Source organism: Molothrus ater, chromosome 3 (assembly GCF_012460135.2).
Source record: "Molothrus ater isolate BHLD 08-10-18 breed brown headed cowbird chromosome 3, BPBGC_Mater_1.1, whole genome shotgun sequence".
Lineage (NCBI taxonomy): Eukaryota > Metazoa > Chordata > Aves > Passeriformes > Icteridae > Molothrus > Molothrus ater.
In genome coordinates this window covers 31,999,062-32,018,410 of record NC_050480.2, presented here as the reverse complement: position 1 = coordinate 32,018,410, position 19,349 = coordinate 31,999,062, and the positions used below count along the sequence as shown (strand labels likewise).

At 34.5% G+C, this 19,349-nt stretch overlaps 1 protein-coding gene across 9 annotated transcripts in view; it reads left to right on the top strand.

Annotated features, from left to right (window-relative positions):
- Nucleotides 1-19,349, top strand: part of CEP170 (centrosomal protein 170) — a 95,880-nt gene that overhangs the window by 44,865 nt on the left and 31,666 nt on the right. For 8 of the 9 annotated variants that reach the window (XM_054514168.1, XM_054514172.1, XM_054514167.1 and 5 more), the window contains exons 8-10: nucleotides 263-739; nucleotides 3,316-3,959; nucleotides 16,655-16,804. In XM_054514168.1, coding sequence (XP_054370143.1) covers nucleotides 263-739; nucleotides 3,316-3,959; nucleotides 16,655-16,804 — 1,271 coding nt within the window. The remainder of the gene's footprint in view (nucleotides 1-262; nucleotides 740-3,315; nucleotides 3,960-16,654; nucleotides 16,805-19,349) is intronic. The other variant, XM_054514169.1, reaches the window with a different exon arrangement.

Below are 19,349 nucleotides of genomic sequence, written 5' to 3'. Positions count from 1 at the left end.
GCATGCACTTTGACAAATTTTAAGTGAGCTTTTTGCCACTTTACGCTTGTCAACAACTGAAGTTCAAACTGCCTTTTCATTAATACTTTTCATATGTAATTTTGGAACTAGTTTTCCAGAACTATGGTGCTCAGTCTACTCCACAATCTTAGTGTTTATTCCAGAAATTACTCAAGTGGCCTTTACTGGAGTTCAGAAACTTCTTGAAGAGCCTGAAGTTCCCAAGTATTGTAAAATCTTTTTTTCTTATTTTTCCTAATAGGATGCAGCACAGATGCCAAACAATCTGAGGAGCAATCTGCATCTGCAAGTGAAGAACTTTATCCTTTCTGCAGGGAGCCCAGTTATTTTGAAATCCCTACTAAAGAATGCCAGCAAGCTTCACAGGTAGCAGAGAGCACTATTCACGAAATTCCCACAAAAGATACCCAAAGCTCCCACGCGGCAGCTTCGGGGCACGCTTCCTTTACCATTGAATTTGATGACAACACTCCAGGGAAAGTAAAGATCAAGGATCATGTGACAAAGTTCACGTCGGAGCAGCGTCACAAGTCGAAGAAGCCTTCCTCCTGCAGCGGCCAGGACCTGCCGGGGCTGCAGACGGTGATGATGGCAGCTGAGAGCAAAGTGGCAGATTGGCTCGCACAGAACAACCCTCCGAGAATGATATGGGAGCCAACGGAGGAGGACTCCAAAAGTATCAAGAGCGATGTTCCAGTGTACCTGAAGAGGCTGAAAGGTAAAGTGAATAGTTCCAGCTATGCTTAGCTCTGAAAGCAGCAATTCCTTGCCAGCATGCAGTCAGAGGATCCCTGAGCCCACGCGGAGTTCAGGTCAAATCACAGATAGTCCACACGTATGCAAGGATCTGGGCTGGGAAATTGTATTGCTGAATTAAGTCTTACAAAGGGCATAAGATATCAAATGCTGAATCATTTTACAATCAATATGCTAATTGGAGATGTTCCAGTGTGGCTGAAAACATCAGGTCTTGAAAAAGAAAAGGAAAAAATCCAACATTTAGTTAAACTTTATATATCTCACTTTTTCTCATTAAGTACTTTAAAAACATGGATTGCTTTTTAGAATCAAAGCTCTGAAGTTCAATTTATGCTTTTAGCAACTCTTTCAATAGCATATCTTCTGTGATTATTTGTATGTTCTAAGAAAATCATTTATAGCAAAGAATACATCATATACTCATTCTGCTTATATGGATCATGTTTGGTAGAGTCAAGTTGGAGTCAGGAATCAGACATAAAGCAAGCGCTTCAATTTTTATACTCACCTTGTGGACTGTTGTATTCATATGAGTGCTGCTGTTGAATGGAGTTCCAGGTGATCATACATGTTAATTTATTGCAGACAGTGACATTTTGAATGAAATTAAATAAAATGTTACACATGACAAGTGTACCTTCTCTTGAGTGTCACTTAACAGAATAGAGAAGCAGATAGTCTTGGTGTTCAGATGAAGAGTCCAGTACCATTCAAACTTGCATAAGGAAAACTTCTGATGAACTTTTTCAAGTCTCTCTTTTTTTCCATTTTTAATTTCAGCTGCTTAACCCTACATTATCATGCTTGGCTCTGCAACATTATCATGTCTAGTTTGTAAACCAGCTGGCACTGGGTAAAACATCCTTTGCCTTATTGATCAAAAGTCTGCTTTTTAAGGTTGTCCCTTTCAAATTAAGCTTAAATAAAATTCTGAAAGCAGAATTAGGTTAATGTGCTGGCATAAAGATAATGGTATATTATTTCTTCCAGTCACATTCTTCTTAAATCACATTCTTTAGCCTTCATGTAAATATATTAATGAATATTCTTTCATATCCTAGCTGTGACACTTTGATAAATAGAAGGGGCTTTGTTTATAAGCCTTTTCTGACAGAAACTCCACAAAGTCTGATTAATTTTATTCTGAAAGAGGTATAAGTTATGGGATGCATATGGCCATAATAAATATCTGAATTTTGTAATCTTCTATGGCCTGTTTGTATTCTCAGTCATTAGTTTTATTTTTAGATAGTAAATATATGTAGGTGCTTTGAAAGTTCGATTTTTTTAGAAAACTCCAAGCTTTTTTTTTCTCCTCAGCTTTTTCTTATAGTATTCTGTACTGAAGTCCCACTGCTAAAATTAGACTATATGACTTTCACTGTGATGTTGCTACTGCTTTCTTATTATTTGGAAACATCAATAATCACAGAATTTTTGTAGGCATTATTCTAACAAGTAGAAAACAGGAATGTAAGTTGGGATTTCAGCTGTGTCTTCAGTGGTGTTAGTCTGATAAGTAAGATTAGCCAATATGTAATTACTGTTTAACTGAATAGTAGCTGCATATCCTAACTATTTAAATGAGAAAACCTTAAAAAAGCTGACCTCTTGAGAATCAAAAATACAGAAATTGGACATTATATATATATATGTAAAAGCAGAATTGAATCTAAAAGAGTTCAGAGAGGATGAAAGTGTTCCTTACCAGCTACTGAGCTAAAACTTAGGAGCATTGACACTTCCATTGTACATGAGGTTGCTCTGTGTTAAATACACTTACTATGTGTAAGTATCCAGCCTTCATACATTTTCAGGTATCATTGCAAAGTACCTCTTTAGGTGTATGTATGATTTATTGAATATGTAATCCTTATTCATAGATCTCAGAGTAGTTCATGGAATGAATAAGTAATAACAACCATTTTACTTGCACACATCAGATGCTGAGCAGAGTGAATTATGGAAAAACTCATTGCTCTTCTTGGAAAAAGTAATAAAGAATTCAATCCAAGTTTAAGTAGACATTTCTCATGATAAAGTGTTGTAAATGTGAGAGGAATCCAGCAATATGAACTGTGGCTCTCTTTCCACTGTCAGAAGGACTTTATTAAGATTTTATTTTTCCTCTTAACCCTGCCTGGAATGTGTCAGTAGTCATTTGTAATCAACTGGCTCTGTAACAATACTGATAGAATTCAAAAACATACTATAGTACAGCTGGTAAAATACTGGCTTTTATATGTCACTGGTAAGTATTCACAGATGAGAATATTGGGGAAAGGATACTTCAAATGCACTGCTGTTACTGATCAGCTTTGAAAATGTTTCCTTGTTTGACTTGTAGCAAGTTGATTGCATTTCCAGGAACTGTACCAAATTTGCAGAGCCATGTCTATAAGCTATTGGAGTTTAAACAGAAATCCACTTTGAAATAATTTCCTTCCTAGTTTGCTGCTTGGCTTTTTTTGTTGATGTAATGTTGTGGTCTTTCTTTGTTTCACTGTGCTATATATTGTTTTGCTTTGCTTGTAGGGAATAAGCATGATGATGGCACACAAAGTGATTCAGAAAATATTGGTGCACACCGGCACTACAGTAAACGGGCAGCACTTGAAGAACACTTAAGGCATCATCATACAGAGCTGAAAAAGTCACACCAGAAAGTCCATTCCACAGAAAAGCAGCAAGAGCAAGCTGGTTTGAGTCAGACTGCCTTTATGATTGAGTTTTTTGATGAAGACCATCCTCGCAAGAGACGTTCTTACTCTTTTTCTCAGAATGTAGGAGCTCTGTGCCCAGAATCTCCATCTCCCACATCTCACGCACGAGCTGAAAGAGTGAAACCTGCATCAGGAGAGAAAGTCCCTTCACCTGTGCAAGCTGGCTCATCACATCACAGAGCAGTACATGGTGTTCATGCCAAACTTCTAAACCAGAAATCAGAAGAACCCTCTGCTGCGTTACCTGCCTTACAAGCTGCGTTGTTAAGGAGTTCAGGAAGCCTTGGCCATAGGCCTACTCAGAACCAGGAGATGGACAAAAAGTTGAAGAGCCAACATATTTCTGCTGCTACTGAAAAGGACAATGAGGATGACCAGAGTGACAAAGGTACTTACACTATTGAGTTGGAAAATCCCAATCCTGAAGAAGTGGAAGCCCGCAAAATGATTGACAAGGTGAGAAACCTGAAATGCATTCTGATCTTAAAAGTGTTATTGGATGTGTGGGCAGCTCTGTATCCCTTCAGTTCTGCTTATTAAAACTGCTGCAATAACTCAAGTTTTTAAACCTGTCTATAATGTTGAAATATAAAATGTTGTAAGAGCAGCAGCAGGCATTTGGCTAAACATTATTCCTTCTTGCATACTGCTGTTGTCTTCAAGTTTGGTAGTTTAAATGTGTTTCCAAAAGATTTCAGTACCATGCACGAAAAATCATTTAACCATAAAAAACACCAGGCACCAAAAAATCATGTAACTGGTACTTTTATCAGGATGGTTTGTATTCTTGTGGAAATACTCACTTGTTCTTGAAAACCTCTTGTTTCTAGTTTTCATTACATAAATTGGTTCCATCCAAATTATCATATAGATATAGATTGCAAATGTTTTCTATACTTATTAAAAAGTATATTCAGTAACAGTAACTTAATTTCAGTGTCAGCTGTAAAGAGTAAGTAAGAAAATGCTTTGATTTTCCAAAAGTGTTTGTATGATAGCAGTGTAAATTTTCTAGTTTGCTTATTGGTAACCATAGAAATATCAATAAATACAAATTGTATTTGCAGTTTAAAAGCTGTATTAAATAACTATTCTTTTGATTCAACAGGAAAATATGGGTAGCAGAAGGCTATGTTTAATAATTTTGCTTAACATGACTTGAAATGGACTTTTTCTGCTTTTGTTGTGTTTTCCTAGATAATATATTATTGTAGAATGCCTGCATCCAATTCTAGGCAAGGGTTTTGCTAATTTACAGTAAGCGCATTGTTTAGAATTATCTAAGGATTCATTTGCATGTCTAAAACTTTTCAGAGCTAAACAAATACATTAATACATTCAGAATTAATTTTGGTTAGTGTTGATTTTGCAAGACAAGCTAGATTCACTTGTTTGATTTTGTAAAAAAAATCTGAAGTAGTGGGGAAATGGAACATTGCATTATAGATGATTTTCTTTTAAAAAAGGTGTTTATGAGCATTTGGAGACAGGGATTAAAGTAAAGGGTGTCACCTTCAATAAAATAATAAAGATAATAGTTTCACCTCTTCAGATTCTGAAAAGGAAATTTTTTACTTCTTTGAAATAATGTTCAAAAGACAACTGGGAACTAAAAGCATTCCGAATGAAGCAAGTAAATATTAAGGAACTACAAATTTCTCCATCTATTATTAAATTATAAATCTTCAACTAAATGGCATCAGAAAATTTGTAAGTCAAGTTTTAGCTAAATCTAGTAGTTCAACATGCCAGGTAATAACATTTGAAAATGGACAATTTCTGTACTTGATAAAAATGTTAATACTGTCTAATATTTATAATCAGAGAATATGCTGAGTTGGAAGGGACCCATTAGAATCATTGAGTCAAACTCTCAGCCCTACACAGGACATTCCAAGAATCACACCCTATGATTCTGAGAGAGTTAATAAAATTTCAACTTTTTTGTGGCCTTCAGTACCCGTTCAGATTATCTAAAGTCAGTTTTTTGTTTGAATCAAATATCTCCTGCTAAAGGACAGATTCAGGAAGAGGAAGTGAATGGAAGCCTTAAGAATGATAGTAAAGTATTGCTTAATAATCTTAGTGTTATAGAAAAGCTTTTGGGTATCATAAATTTCCTTTACTGCTAACTTTAAAGGTGTCACCACTACGTATTAAAGATTTACTATGAAGTAAAGCAGAGATATTTTCTCTTCAAGGTCTTCTGTCTCATTTCACTTAGTATCTGTGTTGAAATCTTATGAACACTATATTTTACATCCAGTTCAAAGAGCCCTGCTATGCAATTCTTATTTGATTTGGTAATATGAAGTAGTATGATACTATTTTTATGAAGTGGAGAAAAACAGCCAATGAAGAAAATCTAAACCAAATGGAAGCCAAAAATTTTGTCCTCCAGCTGAGCTCAGCTTTGCTTCCTTCCTATTTTAAATTGCTAATGCTTTGGATAATCTTACTTTGCCAAAGGGGGATAAGTGAGGTATAAGACAAGGACTTTGTAAGCCTGTTGACTCCTGTGCTTCTTTATTGAGGATTTAAGAGAATTATTGGTATACATCTTATCAATTATTTCAGTATAACCACTCTTTCATTGTTGGCAAGTCAGTCCTTTTTCTGAGTAGTTACTATGCCTGCTCAACTGAGTCATTTAAGGGTGTCTCTTGGGTCCAAACTTTAATTGAAATTCAAGAGTTTACTTTGCTAGTATTGGGAAGAAAATGCACTACAAATAGCAAGGATCACTTTCTAAAACATTTGCACAATAATGCATTCTTCTGAGTAGCAATTTACATTAGAATGGTGCTAAAATCTGGGTGTGGTTTACCTGAAAAAATTTCAGTGAAACAAAGTACTTCTGGGTGTGCATATTTTCTCCCTTTTATTGGAGGAAAGGATGAGAATGACCAAAATATCCAAAAATTACTCTCAAGTGTGACTCAGTCTTAGCCTTACTGTTCTCTGGTAAGGAGCATAAGAGCAAACCACAGTTGCAAAAGTAGTATTAACTTGTAAAAAATCAAGGTGAGACTATTAATGCTTCTTTACATTAAGAATCCAAGAGAAACATGCAGGAAGTCAAAGTTAAAATTCTCAGAAAAAAAAATTGAAAACACCCATCTCTCTGTGTAATTCTAAGAAAAGGGGAGTAAAAATCTTAATGTTGAGCTGTGTTACTTCCTTCAAAAGTACTATTTTTGCTTAGTGTAGCCTTTTGCTAAAGATTGAAGGAAATAGTCTCAAGAAGAATAGATGCTTGTGTGAAATTATTTTAAAAAGCCAGAAACTATGCTGTCCTGCTTATTCAGCATCTTTATTTCATTTAGATTGCTAAGGATCCAGTTCTTCCTCTGGTGCTTTTCAGCCTCTAAGAAAAAAGTATTGTCACTATAGCAGAAAAGGAGCAGAATAGCAAATGACAGAACCTTTGTTTCTCAACCATTTTAAAGCCTGACTTTTGAGAAGAGAATGTGAGGAAAATGCATTATCAGAAAGAAAGAGGATAACAGTTCATAAGTAACAGACAAAAGCTTTTTAATTTCAATTCTTTTCCCTAACAGAGAGGAGTAATCATATATCTGCAGTCATGACTGTCTTGGGGTGAATGTCTTCTACTTAGCTAAAATGCAAGTTTTCAAATATATTATTGCTTGTGTCTTATACAACTTTTGAAGATTTTTTAAAAAAAGATTCTATTTTAAGTTTAAAAAATACAGTACATATGCACATAGTTTTCAATTGTAAATCTTAAAAGAAGATGCAAGTCGAAATTTATGGTTGTGTCTTAATGTTCTTTATGAATAGAGGGTACTTGAAAAATAACACTAAATTTTGCTTCCTAAAAGTCCTTTCAGTAGTCCATGATATTTCTGCATCCAGGTGTTCAAATGTCACTTAAATTCATAGAGCAGTATGAATTGGTTAGTAGGCTAAGGTTTAGAAAATAAATATATTAATAACAGGAGAAAAATAGATGATAGATCTCTTTTTATACTTGTAGAGCTCTTTTTTGAATTGCCACTGAGAGCAATTTCATCAATGTGGTAAGAAAGCAAGCTGCTGTTGTATGCCACAAAGCCCACCTTGAACATATGTGTCATAAAATATCCTCTACTCAAATAGCATCAGAAAGACACAACTTTTTTCTAGCAGAATAATGCTCTTATTGTTGCAGCTAACAGCTAAGTACAAAATGAAAGAAATTCAGGATCTTGATTTAATTTAGAACATGTTTTCAGTGTTAACTTTTCCATTTAAAATACATGAGTAAATGGGGCACAGTTGTAGGATTTGTTTTTCCTCTACATCCAGCCTTTATGCTCTTTAGATGGATTCAGTGCTTTCTTCTGTTAACACTTAGCAATTGCTTTCTTTTTATCTCTGAGTTGTAAATTTTCTATCCATTTTATGTTTTTTAAATAAATCAATCTATTAGAAGAAAGTTGTTCTCAGAAGTCATATCACATTAAAAAAATCTTCATAGGCCACAGAAAAGGTGAGTCTGCCAGTGGATGAAAGAATTTAAAATGATGCTTCTGCAGTTCATCTTCCTTTTTTGTAGATATAAAGAGACCAAATTATCATGCTAATGACTTTCCTTTTTCAATAAAGCAAAGTACTGCCAGTAATAAATATTAATAAATGAATGTGCAAATAATTCTGCATGTGTTTGGAATATTAAATACTTTGAGGCTATTGCAGTAAATAAAAAGCAACTCAATGGGGTTTTTGCGAGTTCTTTGGGGGTTTTCTTCATGGCTCTTTTTCTGTTTGTTTTATGTAGGGTTTTTTGTTGTCTTTCTTCTTCATCATTTCATTTTAGGGTATTTAAAAATTGAAATATTTTATAAAACTTACTATAGCAGATATAAGCTTTTCTATCGTGTATGGGAACGGATGGAATAGAATTGAGGCTATCTGAGGGTTTCAAGTCCTGTCAGATAACCAGGAAATCTGGACTGTTACAGCAGTTCATATACATATGGAAACATTTGGCTTTGGTCCCAAATTTTGTGGCTTTGGTCCCCAAAATTTTGGTCCCCAATTTTTTTCTTGATTTATGTTATTTTCATTTACGTTTCCTAAAAGATAATTGATTTTTTCTTCAGCATGTAAATTTAGATCGCAAATTCAACTGATTCATACTGATTTCCAAACAGTAGACTTGAAAAAATGTACCAAAATCAAACCTCAATCCATCCTGCCACCTTCAGAAAGACTTACTGTGACCATGTAATGATTTTGTTTTCAGTGCAAGCTCCATATTCTAGATGTTTTAAGTCTTTATTTATGTAGATAGATGGGCCCTAGCAGTAATGATCTTGTTTTTAATGTGCAGTCTATCACCTCGAATTTTATTTTATTACATACTGTGCAATGAGTGTACATAAAATCTTACTCTATTGACACAATCTTGAGAGAGATTCTTCTTTCCTCTTTAAAATTTTGGAATAGTAATTATGGATGGAAAACTATATAGGTGTTCGCTGTAGACAGCACATTTTCCAATTTTATTTTCTGGATCTTTCTGCTCATGATGATACTTATTTGTTAGGTTTGACTTCTTTTTTTTTTTCTTTTTCTTTTGAGTATGGATATGAATGGGAATCTGTACTGAAAGATGATTGTTATAAAATGGAATTTCCTTATTCTTTTTACACCCAAGGCATATCTGTCATACCACATAGTAATATTGGCTAACATCAATTTAAAGTAGTATTTACTTTTGAATGGTTTATTGTTGTGTCTTTAAGTGTTCATAAACGTTGTATACCTGATCTTGTCTTCTCTCTTGCAAATGTTAACAATTTATCAGTAACCTTGCTGATAGTTATTGCTATAATTCCTCTGCTTATGGAATTAACATACATGCTATAGAACTGCTCTCAGCAATTTTTTCAGTATTGTAAGTGGAAAAACTACCTGGAAAGAGTCAGTGGGTAGAGAGGAAGTGAAGAGAAAAAAAATCTCAGTATGTTTCAATGACTCTTTAAGGAACTGAGGTAGATGTATCTACTTTCAGAAAATCACTTTCAGGTCTCCTATCTTTTCACACTCTCTGGGTTTAATTGCTTTTACCATTGCTTCAGCAGTTTCTTTGAGAGAAATGCCTTGAGCCCTACAGAGTGTCTTGTTTGCAGAATGACTATTTTATGAGTACAGTGCTGAAAAAGCAGTAGACCACTTGAAGCCTATCCAATCATCTGAGCTTATAAATTTTGTCAAGAGTTCAGAAGATGTTTGTGACCTTTTCTTTTTATAAGGAAAGGAGTTTTATAAGATAAGGAACAGCCTCTAAACTTGTTGTTTCTTTTTTAATTTGGAATCCTAAAGAAAATTAATTCTTCACAGTAGCAAACAGGGACAAAATATGTATGTATGTAAATATGTAACTGGTGTCTGCTAAGAGGAAGCTCTTAGACTTGGCATGTTGATCCTTTTCATTTGCTTATGTGGCTTTTTTTATACCAGAGCATCTTGCATCTGAATCTATAACTTGCATATAAAGTTAAAATGACGTAAAGAGCTTCTGTGAAAATCCATGGCTATTCATGAGACATTCCCTGCACAGAACACAGTCTGTTTGCCTGGAAAGGCCAGGATAACTGCCAAGAACAAGCAAAAACTATTAAAATGAAACTCCTCAGAAGCAGCTTGGTTAAACACAGTTCATGTAGTAGCTAAACACAAAAAGAGCTGAGGCATGCTCTTATCTCAACTTTGTGAAAGATGAGAAAAAATATTTGCCTTTTGTCTTTTCTCTGTGATCAGTAACTGACTTTTAAGGACCAATTTACTGTGTGTTATGAATGCCTGAACCACCTTCTGTGGAAGAATTGTCAGGAGCTCGGTCTGAGCACCAAATGCAGCATTGCCGAGATGATCTGAAGCCTCTTCCATTTCCTTGCTCTCTGGAGTCCTCTTTTGCCATCAATCAATCATACTCTGAGTGTGGTTTATTTACAATTTCTTCTTTTTTAGTACACCCAAACTGTGCTCAAATCCTGAAATCCTGCTTGTATTTTCAAAATTATACTTATTCCCCTTTTTTTATGTATTTGGTTTTTGCTGGTCTGACTCTATCAGTTTACAGCTCAGTTTCTGAAACCTTTTGACTTCTGACTTCTGGGACAAACAAATATGCTTATCATCTTCCTTTCCCCTAAAAGTTATGAAACACGATTGCTATTGTAATTTACATTCCCATCACTTTACAATGACAAATACCTTATTTCAAATTAAATAATTTGTTCCTTGTTAATTTTGGCATGATCCTTTTTTAATGCCCTGTACAGTGTAGACCCTTGTTCCTTACCATTGCTCTGCTTTGTTTTTTGTTTTTTTTTTAACTGTTCATCTTTGAATTCCCTTGTGTCTTTCTTGTCATTGGGTTTCATTTTGTTCCTTTTATACAGATTGCCTACACTGAAATGAAAAGCATTCAAATAATGATATTTTTAAAATATGTTTCTAAATTACGTCCCTGACTGTTGTTAGGATCTAAAAGAATAGCAAAAGACTTACTGAAATAATTTTACTTTTCAAATACTATCATTAATGAATAGGAATTGCAGCTAGAATTCTTAATATCTATTTGTTGGTTTTTCTGTTAATTGATGGTATTGATAATTACTATATATCCTTTTCATTAAGACTTCAGCAGTAAGATTACTGGGGAAATTTTGTAAACTAAAAATTTTAAAACTAGATAGGATTCTTCAGATTTTCCCATTCTAATATACATAGTTTGCTGTAAAACTGAGTGAACATATCTACTAGAAGTGTCAAGTTACACTTTTTTCTGTTTATGTCAGTATCTTTATGATTTGGATGAGCAACTAGCTCTGTGGTCATTAAGTACTGAATAATTATAGTGTTGTAGAACTGCAGTGTGATCTTCTTATACCACAAAACATTTTAAAGGTAAAGCAAGTATGAAGTCCAGATATGAACTTGGAAAAGCATCTGAATGAGATACAACTGGAAAAAGTTTTTTTCTTAGTCAAGAGCTTTCAGGTTTATAAAAAGCACATAGGATGAACATCAGGTGAGGTTAGTGGGTATGGGGGAGGGCGTTAGCAAACCATTGTCTTCCTTCTTATTCAGAAAAAACAGTTCCTGTTGCCATTATTTTTTTGTGACCAGTTTTTATTTTAATTTCTTGAAAGTATTGCACATATTGAAGAATATTGACTTCTATGGTTTTAAAGAGTCATCTTGATAGTTAATTCTAAAGTCATTGCGTTCACCTGTAGTATCTGTGCTGTAAAAAAATACTAATTCACTGCTTTGGGACAGGAGAAGGGAGAGTGAACAAGACTAATTCCTGGTCCCTAAAGCTAGCTTGTGTTAGAGGTGTGTTGCAGCTACTGTGATGAGCAGGTGAACTCTGAGTCATGAGCTGTTGTCACAGGGAAGTGTATATGACCTGCCAAAAGAGAGTACTCTGCTTTCTGCAAAATTAGCCCTTGCCAAAGAGATCAAGGCATGGTCTAAGACTTGGTCCTGTAACTCACACTGTCTCTGAAAATGGGCCAGTACTTTGTGCAAGATTTGCATCTTGCTTGTATTGTGTTAGATAGATTTTGTTAATTCTTGGGTTTGGTTGAATAAAGAACAATTTCTGGTTAATACAGATAAGGTTATATTCTCAGAATATTGGAAAAACTTGCTGCTATAAAGTGATTAAATTTGTGAATACCATCATTAAGTTACAAATTTTTTTGCCATTAGTTAGTGCATATTTTCCTTCTGTATTATTTCAGGACAAGTTTGCATTCTAGCAAGTTACAAGATAATGCTTTGAGACTTTTAGCCTGCTGTTTTGGCCCTTTGTTACTGGGTGAACTGCAGAATGTAAATGGATTATCATAGGGGATCTTTGAAGGAGTTACTTCACTGCTTTGAAATGGAAAAGTATGTACCAGGAGTTCACCTTATCTTATCCCTCCTGCTCTGAAATACTTGGGGCTTTCTCCAGGCTTTGCTCTAGGAGACCTGAGATGCTAAGCCAGGGTGCCCAGGACTTTATCCATTTGGGTCTTCATGCCCTACATGGGCAGAGACTAGGCAAGCTTGCTTGACTGTTCTGAGTGAAAAAACTTTTCTTCATACCCTGTCTCATCTGACATGACTTGTCCCTTGTCCCCCTGCAGTGTAGCACTGTGGAGAGCCTGGCTGTCATCTTGGTACATTCCCCATTGTACTGGGAGGCTGCTGTTAGGCAACCCCAAAGCCTTCCCCTCTCCAAAGTGATCAAATCCAGCTTCCCCAGACTCTCCCCACAGGTAAAATGCTCGAGTCTTTGACATATTGGTGGCCCCTGCTGAGCTACCTAGTTAGACAATGTCTCTCCTGTATCACCTGTTAATCCATTTGCTTAAGGAGCCAGCTGGAATGCAGGTTAAACAAAATTACATCAGGATTATTTCATAGATGGGTCTGGACACTCTGCAGCACGTCTTCATTCCCATGCCATTTAAAATGTCCTGATTCACAATGGAAATTGTTTCATGCTTCATAACAATAAAGTAGTTATTTTTAAACACCACCACCACAGTTTATACACCATGTTTGTGTCTGTTCTACATTATAGCCATGTTGCATAGACCCTGCAAGAACACCATGAAATGGTGCAGATTGTTGGGGTGTGTAGATTTTTCTCTGTCAGTCAACTTTCAGGGTTTCTCTGAAAAATTTCATCCTGGATTTTGTTCTGTAACTTCATGAAACTCGAAACAACCAGGATGGCACAATGTAATCTTCCTGCAAAAATATAAATTCAGAAAAATAAACAATAGGACAGAGCAGGGCAAAAAACTTTTAGCTTTCCAGAATGATTGCTTATAGAAAGCAGATATCTTAGGAATACCTTTCTCTGGTAGTTTCAGTTTTAAATTACACCTGTTAAAAAAATGCATTAGTGTTGTTGGTTTTTTTAATATTTCTAGGAATTGTTATTTATATTTTTTTATTCTTTTTACATTACTCCTTATTCCTCAGGTTCTCTCAAAAAAATGCAAGATCAGAGTCTTGTAAAAGTCCCTGTTGTTTACAGTGCTATTTAAAAAGGGTAAATGATTTAGGAAACTTATTTTGCATTTACAGCCATGTGGTAGATATGTGTGATTTGTGATGGTTAGTCACATACATAGAATACATAGAATTATTTTACCTCCTTTATCAAAAATAAAGGCTTGCTTCTTATTTTTCAAACAGCTTGATAGTTTGATGTCCAAATCTGTATTGTATGTGTATTGATTCCAGAACCTGGCTTCATCTTTTTCTTCCCCAAAACACAGTTAATCAAAATATATTTCATAGTTGCTCCTGACAAATACAAGCTTTACAGAAAGAAACCTAAGTCTTTCTTCCAAATAGGTGAGAGATGCAGCAATGTGTCATCAGCATTTCCTCAGAATTCTCTTGGTTTGATTAAGGTATCTCCTAGACCTTCCTTAAATGATTTTGTAATCATGAAGGTATTTAAATAGAAGAAACATCTAAAGAATTTGAAGCCTTGAAAAATGTAATCTCGTCTTTGTAGGAAGATAAAGTCTCTATCCATTCAGGCTTCAGTCACAAAAGTTCACACATACTATATTGTATCAGCCCAGAAAGTACAAATTGCATTTTCTAGATGGTGGAGAGATGATTTCCAGCAGAAGCATTCAGGTTGTTCCATGGCTGTTTCTGTTGAGGGTATATTCTGATTATTTGATAATGGAGTATGTGAATTGGTCAAACCTGAAATTCTGATAGTATTGCTTTTCTGCAGGTGTGTGACAGCTGTGTAAGTAATAATGTACATTTTGTCAAATACTTGAGTTGTTTTATCTTGTGAATAATTTTAGTATTTAAATTCTTAATTCTGTGTTAGTAACAATCTTTTAAAGAGTTTTTTATATATCACAAGTCTGAAATTTAGTCTTTGCGCGTACACCACACTTACATGCATCTCCTCTTTCTTGTGAGAAGAGGGGCTTTATAGTTGTATAGCAGTGGAACTTAGGCCAGGTGCATACACAAAGCAAATGTTGAATGACACTGTAGTATGAAAATGTACTTTTATTGAAGAAGATGTTTTACTTTTCTTTCTAATAATACTGTCTCCAAATATTTTGCTTATATCTTTTGATATCCCTGCAGTATAGAGAGAAGGAACATTAGGAGTGCTTATACTTGGGTCTTAGTGATATTCATATTACCTTTCACAGAAAAAATTAGGCAATATTCAAATTTGGTTTTGCAGTAATTTCAGTAATAGAAGAATAACAAAATTTGCTTAAACATGACTTCAGTACTAGAAAAGGTAAGACTGAAAGTGTTATTTCTGATACAGTAAAGAAATTTGACATGGTAAATGAATGTGCTGTCCGATAAAAGGAAGCAATTTATAGCAGCAGTTTGCTACTGAAGTCTAAATTAGATATGGATGTGTGGGATTCATATTTTCCTTCTGGTGCTTATGTGATAATACCAGAATTTAATTTCATTTAAAGGAACATATAAAATTCTGTAATGAATGAAAGGATGGTACACAAAGAAGAAAGTCTCTGCAGAGTAGTGATATATTCAAAGAAAGGTGTTAGTGGATGGTAACTGGTTTCTATCTTCAAAAATTGCTACAACTGTACAAATCAAAAGTATATCATGAAAGCAAAAATTCAAGTTTTAACATTCTATTTTTATAAAAAAAACAAATGTTTTGTAAATGCTGTTAAGCAACTTCTAATCCAGAGACTCTAGATATGATTTATGGATAAATTAAAAATTTGGGGAGCATTGCCTGAATTTTAAGGCTTTTCTCATGAGAGCAAAAAACAAATCCAGTGCATTTGAGAAAATTTCCTCAGGTCTAAATGTAGTAATGCTGTAGCAAGGTCTTCCTGTACAGTTAGCATAAGGAGTTGAATTTCGACAGGGTGCTAACTATGATTTTTTCCTTTGTCTGCTTCTCAGAAGCTGACAACATTATGGTTTGTGGCCATCTAGTGGTGAATCCAGTTTGAAGGCACTAACCTTGTTCAGAATTGTAATAAACCAGTCCTCTAGCTTTGCTGTGCAAAACTGAATTACAGTACACTTTTGGAGAAAAAAGAATTCTCTACACCTTTTCCTATTCTGCACTAGTAGTGTTTGTTACAGGAGGATAACATCTTGAAGATGACAGAAAAATTTTTGATGTTGACTGGTAATTTTTGGCAATCAGCTTGAATGTGTGTGGGAGGTTCATTTTATTCTGTAATTTTTTAATATCTAAGTCCCTAGTAGTAAATTAGTGAATTTATTTCTTACACAGAAATTTGAAAATTTTATAAATTACATGTTTCCAAGGTACAGATATTTTCTAAAATGTATTTGATTATACATCAATTCTGAAAGCAATTCGTATTCCCTGTTTCTATGACTCATGAGAAATTTGGGAAACAGTATGGTGGTTCTCCTGCTAAAGTTCTTCTTAATAATTGCCTTAGTAATAATGTTTTTCTAGTATTTTTTTTTCTGGGCAATGTTTTTAAAATGTCATGGGAAAATTATCCTGGCTTAAGCAGAGAGATTAATATAAGCATCATTAGGAAATGGAGTAATAAAAGAACTATTCCAAGTCACATCTTGGATGAGATGAGTCCACATGATTCATGAGACCTGGTGGACTTTTAACATCTGCCAAATCTCCAACAGTTGAAAAACTGAAATTTTGTTTGTATTAGAGAAATAATTCAATATGCATATTAATAGCAAATGCAAGAATTTATATTTCTTATTCTCATTAGATAATAGCAAAAATCTGAAAATTTGGTCATTCTAGTTATTGGGTTTTTTCCTTAATTGGTAAAATGGGTTCTGCAATGATTTCACTTTTATCTTTTGTTCCTTTCATCAAAGTGTCATTTTTTCATATCTGACCATTCCAACTAGCAGTTCTTTGAATTTTCACAATGTTGACATAGACTTCCACATTTTTTAATAATTGTTGTAGCTTCTTTTTCTATTTAATTTTGTAGATTGCACTAAGGTGACAGATAAGCATAATACAATAAAACCTATTTATACTCACTATCCAGCATGCCACCATCCATCCATTAACATTGAACATTGTATCAGGATGGTATTGGGTTAATGAATGTAATGGTTTGTTTCATTTTCAGGTATTTGGAGTGGATGGCAGCCAGGATTATAATAGGCCTGTTATCAACGAGAACCAGAAAGATTTAGTAAAAGATTGGGCTATAAATTCTGCTACAGTAGTGCTGGAAGAAAAAAGACCACTGAGTACAACTGGATTTCTTGACACAGAGGTAGAATTTAATTTTTGACGGTCTTCTTTTTTCTTCCACTAAAAGAAAGCACTAAGAACCGACCAGTAAGTGTTAAACAGGAAACAAAATCTTGCCTGGAAAAGATGAACTCAGATCTATAAGTAATCTATTTCTCCTATGCCTTTATTGCATCATCAAAGCTTCTCTGTCAGAGGCAGGCATAATTCAATGTGGAGGTGTTTTTAAACTTGGCTACATTTCTACATGCAGTGACATGAGTGTATTGGAAATGTAGCACAAGTTTCTTTCCATAACATAATTTTGCACAGTATATACTTCATGTAAGTTCTTCAGCAGAACTGAGGAAAAGCTGGTTATGTTTTATAGCCCAAAGCAAGTAACAATATTAAAATTCAGAAATAAGATGTGTGCACTTAAAGCATGATACAAAGTCATCTAGGAAAAAAAAATGGTGGATAATACTTTTCAGATTTTTTTCTCTGAAGCCAGAGAACTTTAGGTTTTTACATTCATGATTTAAGTTCTCCAATGAGGTGCCACTCATGACAAGTCACTTACATGATTCAGACACAGTATAACTTAATCAGTTGGTGAAAGATTAAACAGAGGAAAATGCTTGTATTTATACGTGACTTTAAATATGCACACATTATATTGATCATATTTCATATTGAAATCTTGGGAGGCATTCTGCTCTCATTGTGATGGATAAACTAGAAATGTGTCTGGAACAGAACAGGATCACAGTGGTGTGGAATCAACTGGCAACTCTAAAGAAGCACATAACACTTACGTCTAATTCCTTGGCAAACTGTTTCTGAAGTATGATCCTGTAATTTAGCAAACTTGGTAGATAAGCAATTATTTTGGAAGATATTAAGAGCTTTAAGTGTGCCTGCCATGCAAATACATTGATTTTAGTATCTGTTTCTTTTAGAGGTGTGTTTTCTCGTGGTTGTATTTTAGCTACTGTGAAGTCACAGTCACTGTGCCTAGACTAGTACCTTTACCTAGTTTCTCTAAGGCACTTCAAGTGAAGTATTGCCACACAGCATAGGCATATCCTGTGGAAGGTTTTTCACCTTGCTTCTTTGCACAAATCTATAACCATATGCTTTCTCTCTCCTTTTTTCATGCCTTTTGCGGCACTCAGATCTTTTGTGCCTTGTTTTAAAGAGTATTGATATTTTTTCACTTTTATAATTAAATAAGCAGAAGAAGAATGTATGATTTGTTTTATTAACATAATTGGTCTTTTCAGGTGTCAACTTTACAAATAAAAGGTTTTGTTTTTAGAAGACTGAGACTACTTCTGCAATCATACAGCAGATTTAAGAAACCTTCTGGCAGTGATATACTAAAACTCACTTTGATTTAGGTGGAAATTACAAGAATTATGCTGCTTTTTTACTGTGACTGCTTTGCTGCATTAAAAGGTCTTTATATAGTGGGAGAGAATAGGTTATTAGCATAATTTTAAAAATTACAAGGCATGGTGATAGGGTAAAGAAATGAAAATTATTCGGTAAGTCAAGGAGCAAACTGACATAAGCAATGTGGATAGAGCAAGGATTAGTGTAAGAAGAGTTGAGGACAGATGAAAATGGAAGAAAGCTTACTAGAGAAAGTTAACAGTAGATGTTGGTTTATAGATATGTAGAAGTACAAGAGAAGCTAGTTCAAAAAATTAGAGGTGTCTTATAGGGAAATAATGGAAAAACAATAATGAGGAAAACTCCTGAGAGAAGATTGTTACATTTAAAGTGTTATTAGCAAAACTTGCACTCTCTTTAGTCAGTAGGAAGGGGAGAGGCAAATGTGTTTGATTTGTAAAGTATGTGGGTTATGTTCTCATATACAGACTTTTCTGCTTGTAGGTTTTGGAAGACTTACAGCATTACTGAGCTGCAGATCATAAGTTTATAAACCTTATTGAAGATCTTGGCTAAACAGTCAGGTAACATCAGGGTAGCTCAGTGTTCCAGTTTTGCATCCACTCAGATTGTGGGTGGAACTTACTCCAGCTGTCCATCACAGTTATTCCTGTACATGATTAGCAGAATGAGGTGAATTCAGAACATGATTGGCATAGAAGAAGCAAAGAATAAAAATCTAAGATATTTCTATTAAAAAAGAATGGAAAAAGTGGCCTGGGAAATTGTGAGGATTTCATAGAAATAGTTTACAGAATCACAGAATAGTTAGGGTTGGAGGACACCTCTGGAGACCATGCAGTCCAACCCTGCTGCAAGGCAGGACAGGGTTGTCTAGAGTCACTTCAGGGGTTGAAAGCTCATTCTGAACTTAAATATCTTAGCTTTACAGGGGTTTTGAAGTATCATTAATAAAATGCTTGGAAATGCTTTACTTGTTCAAGAAGTTTTCAACTTTTTCTTTGATACAACAGTCTTTAAATACTTTGGAGTAGTGTATGTCATAAATAAAGTAAAATGCAGAGTGAGTGTTGACACAGTTGAACTGAGCCTGAATACACTGGTTCTTGCCTTTTCAGTGATTACATATAGGCAATGAAAACACTAAATCCATCTATTTAAAATATTTA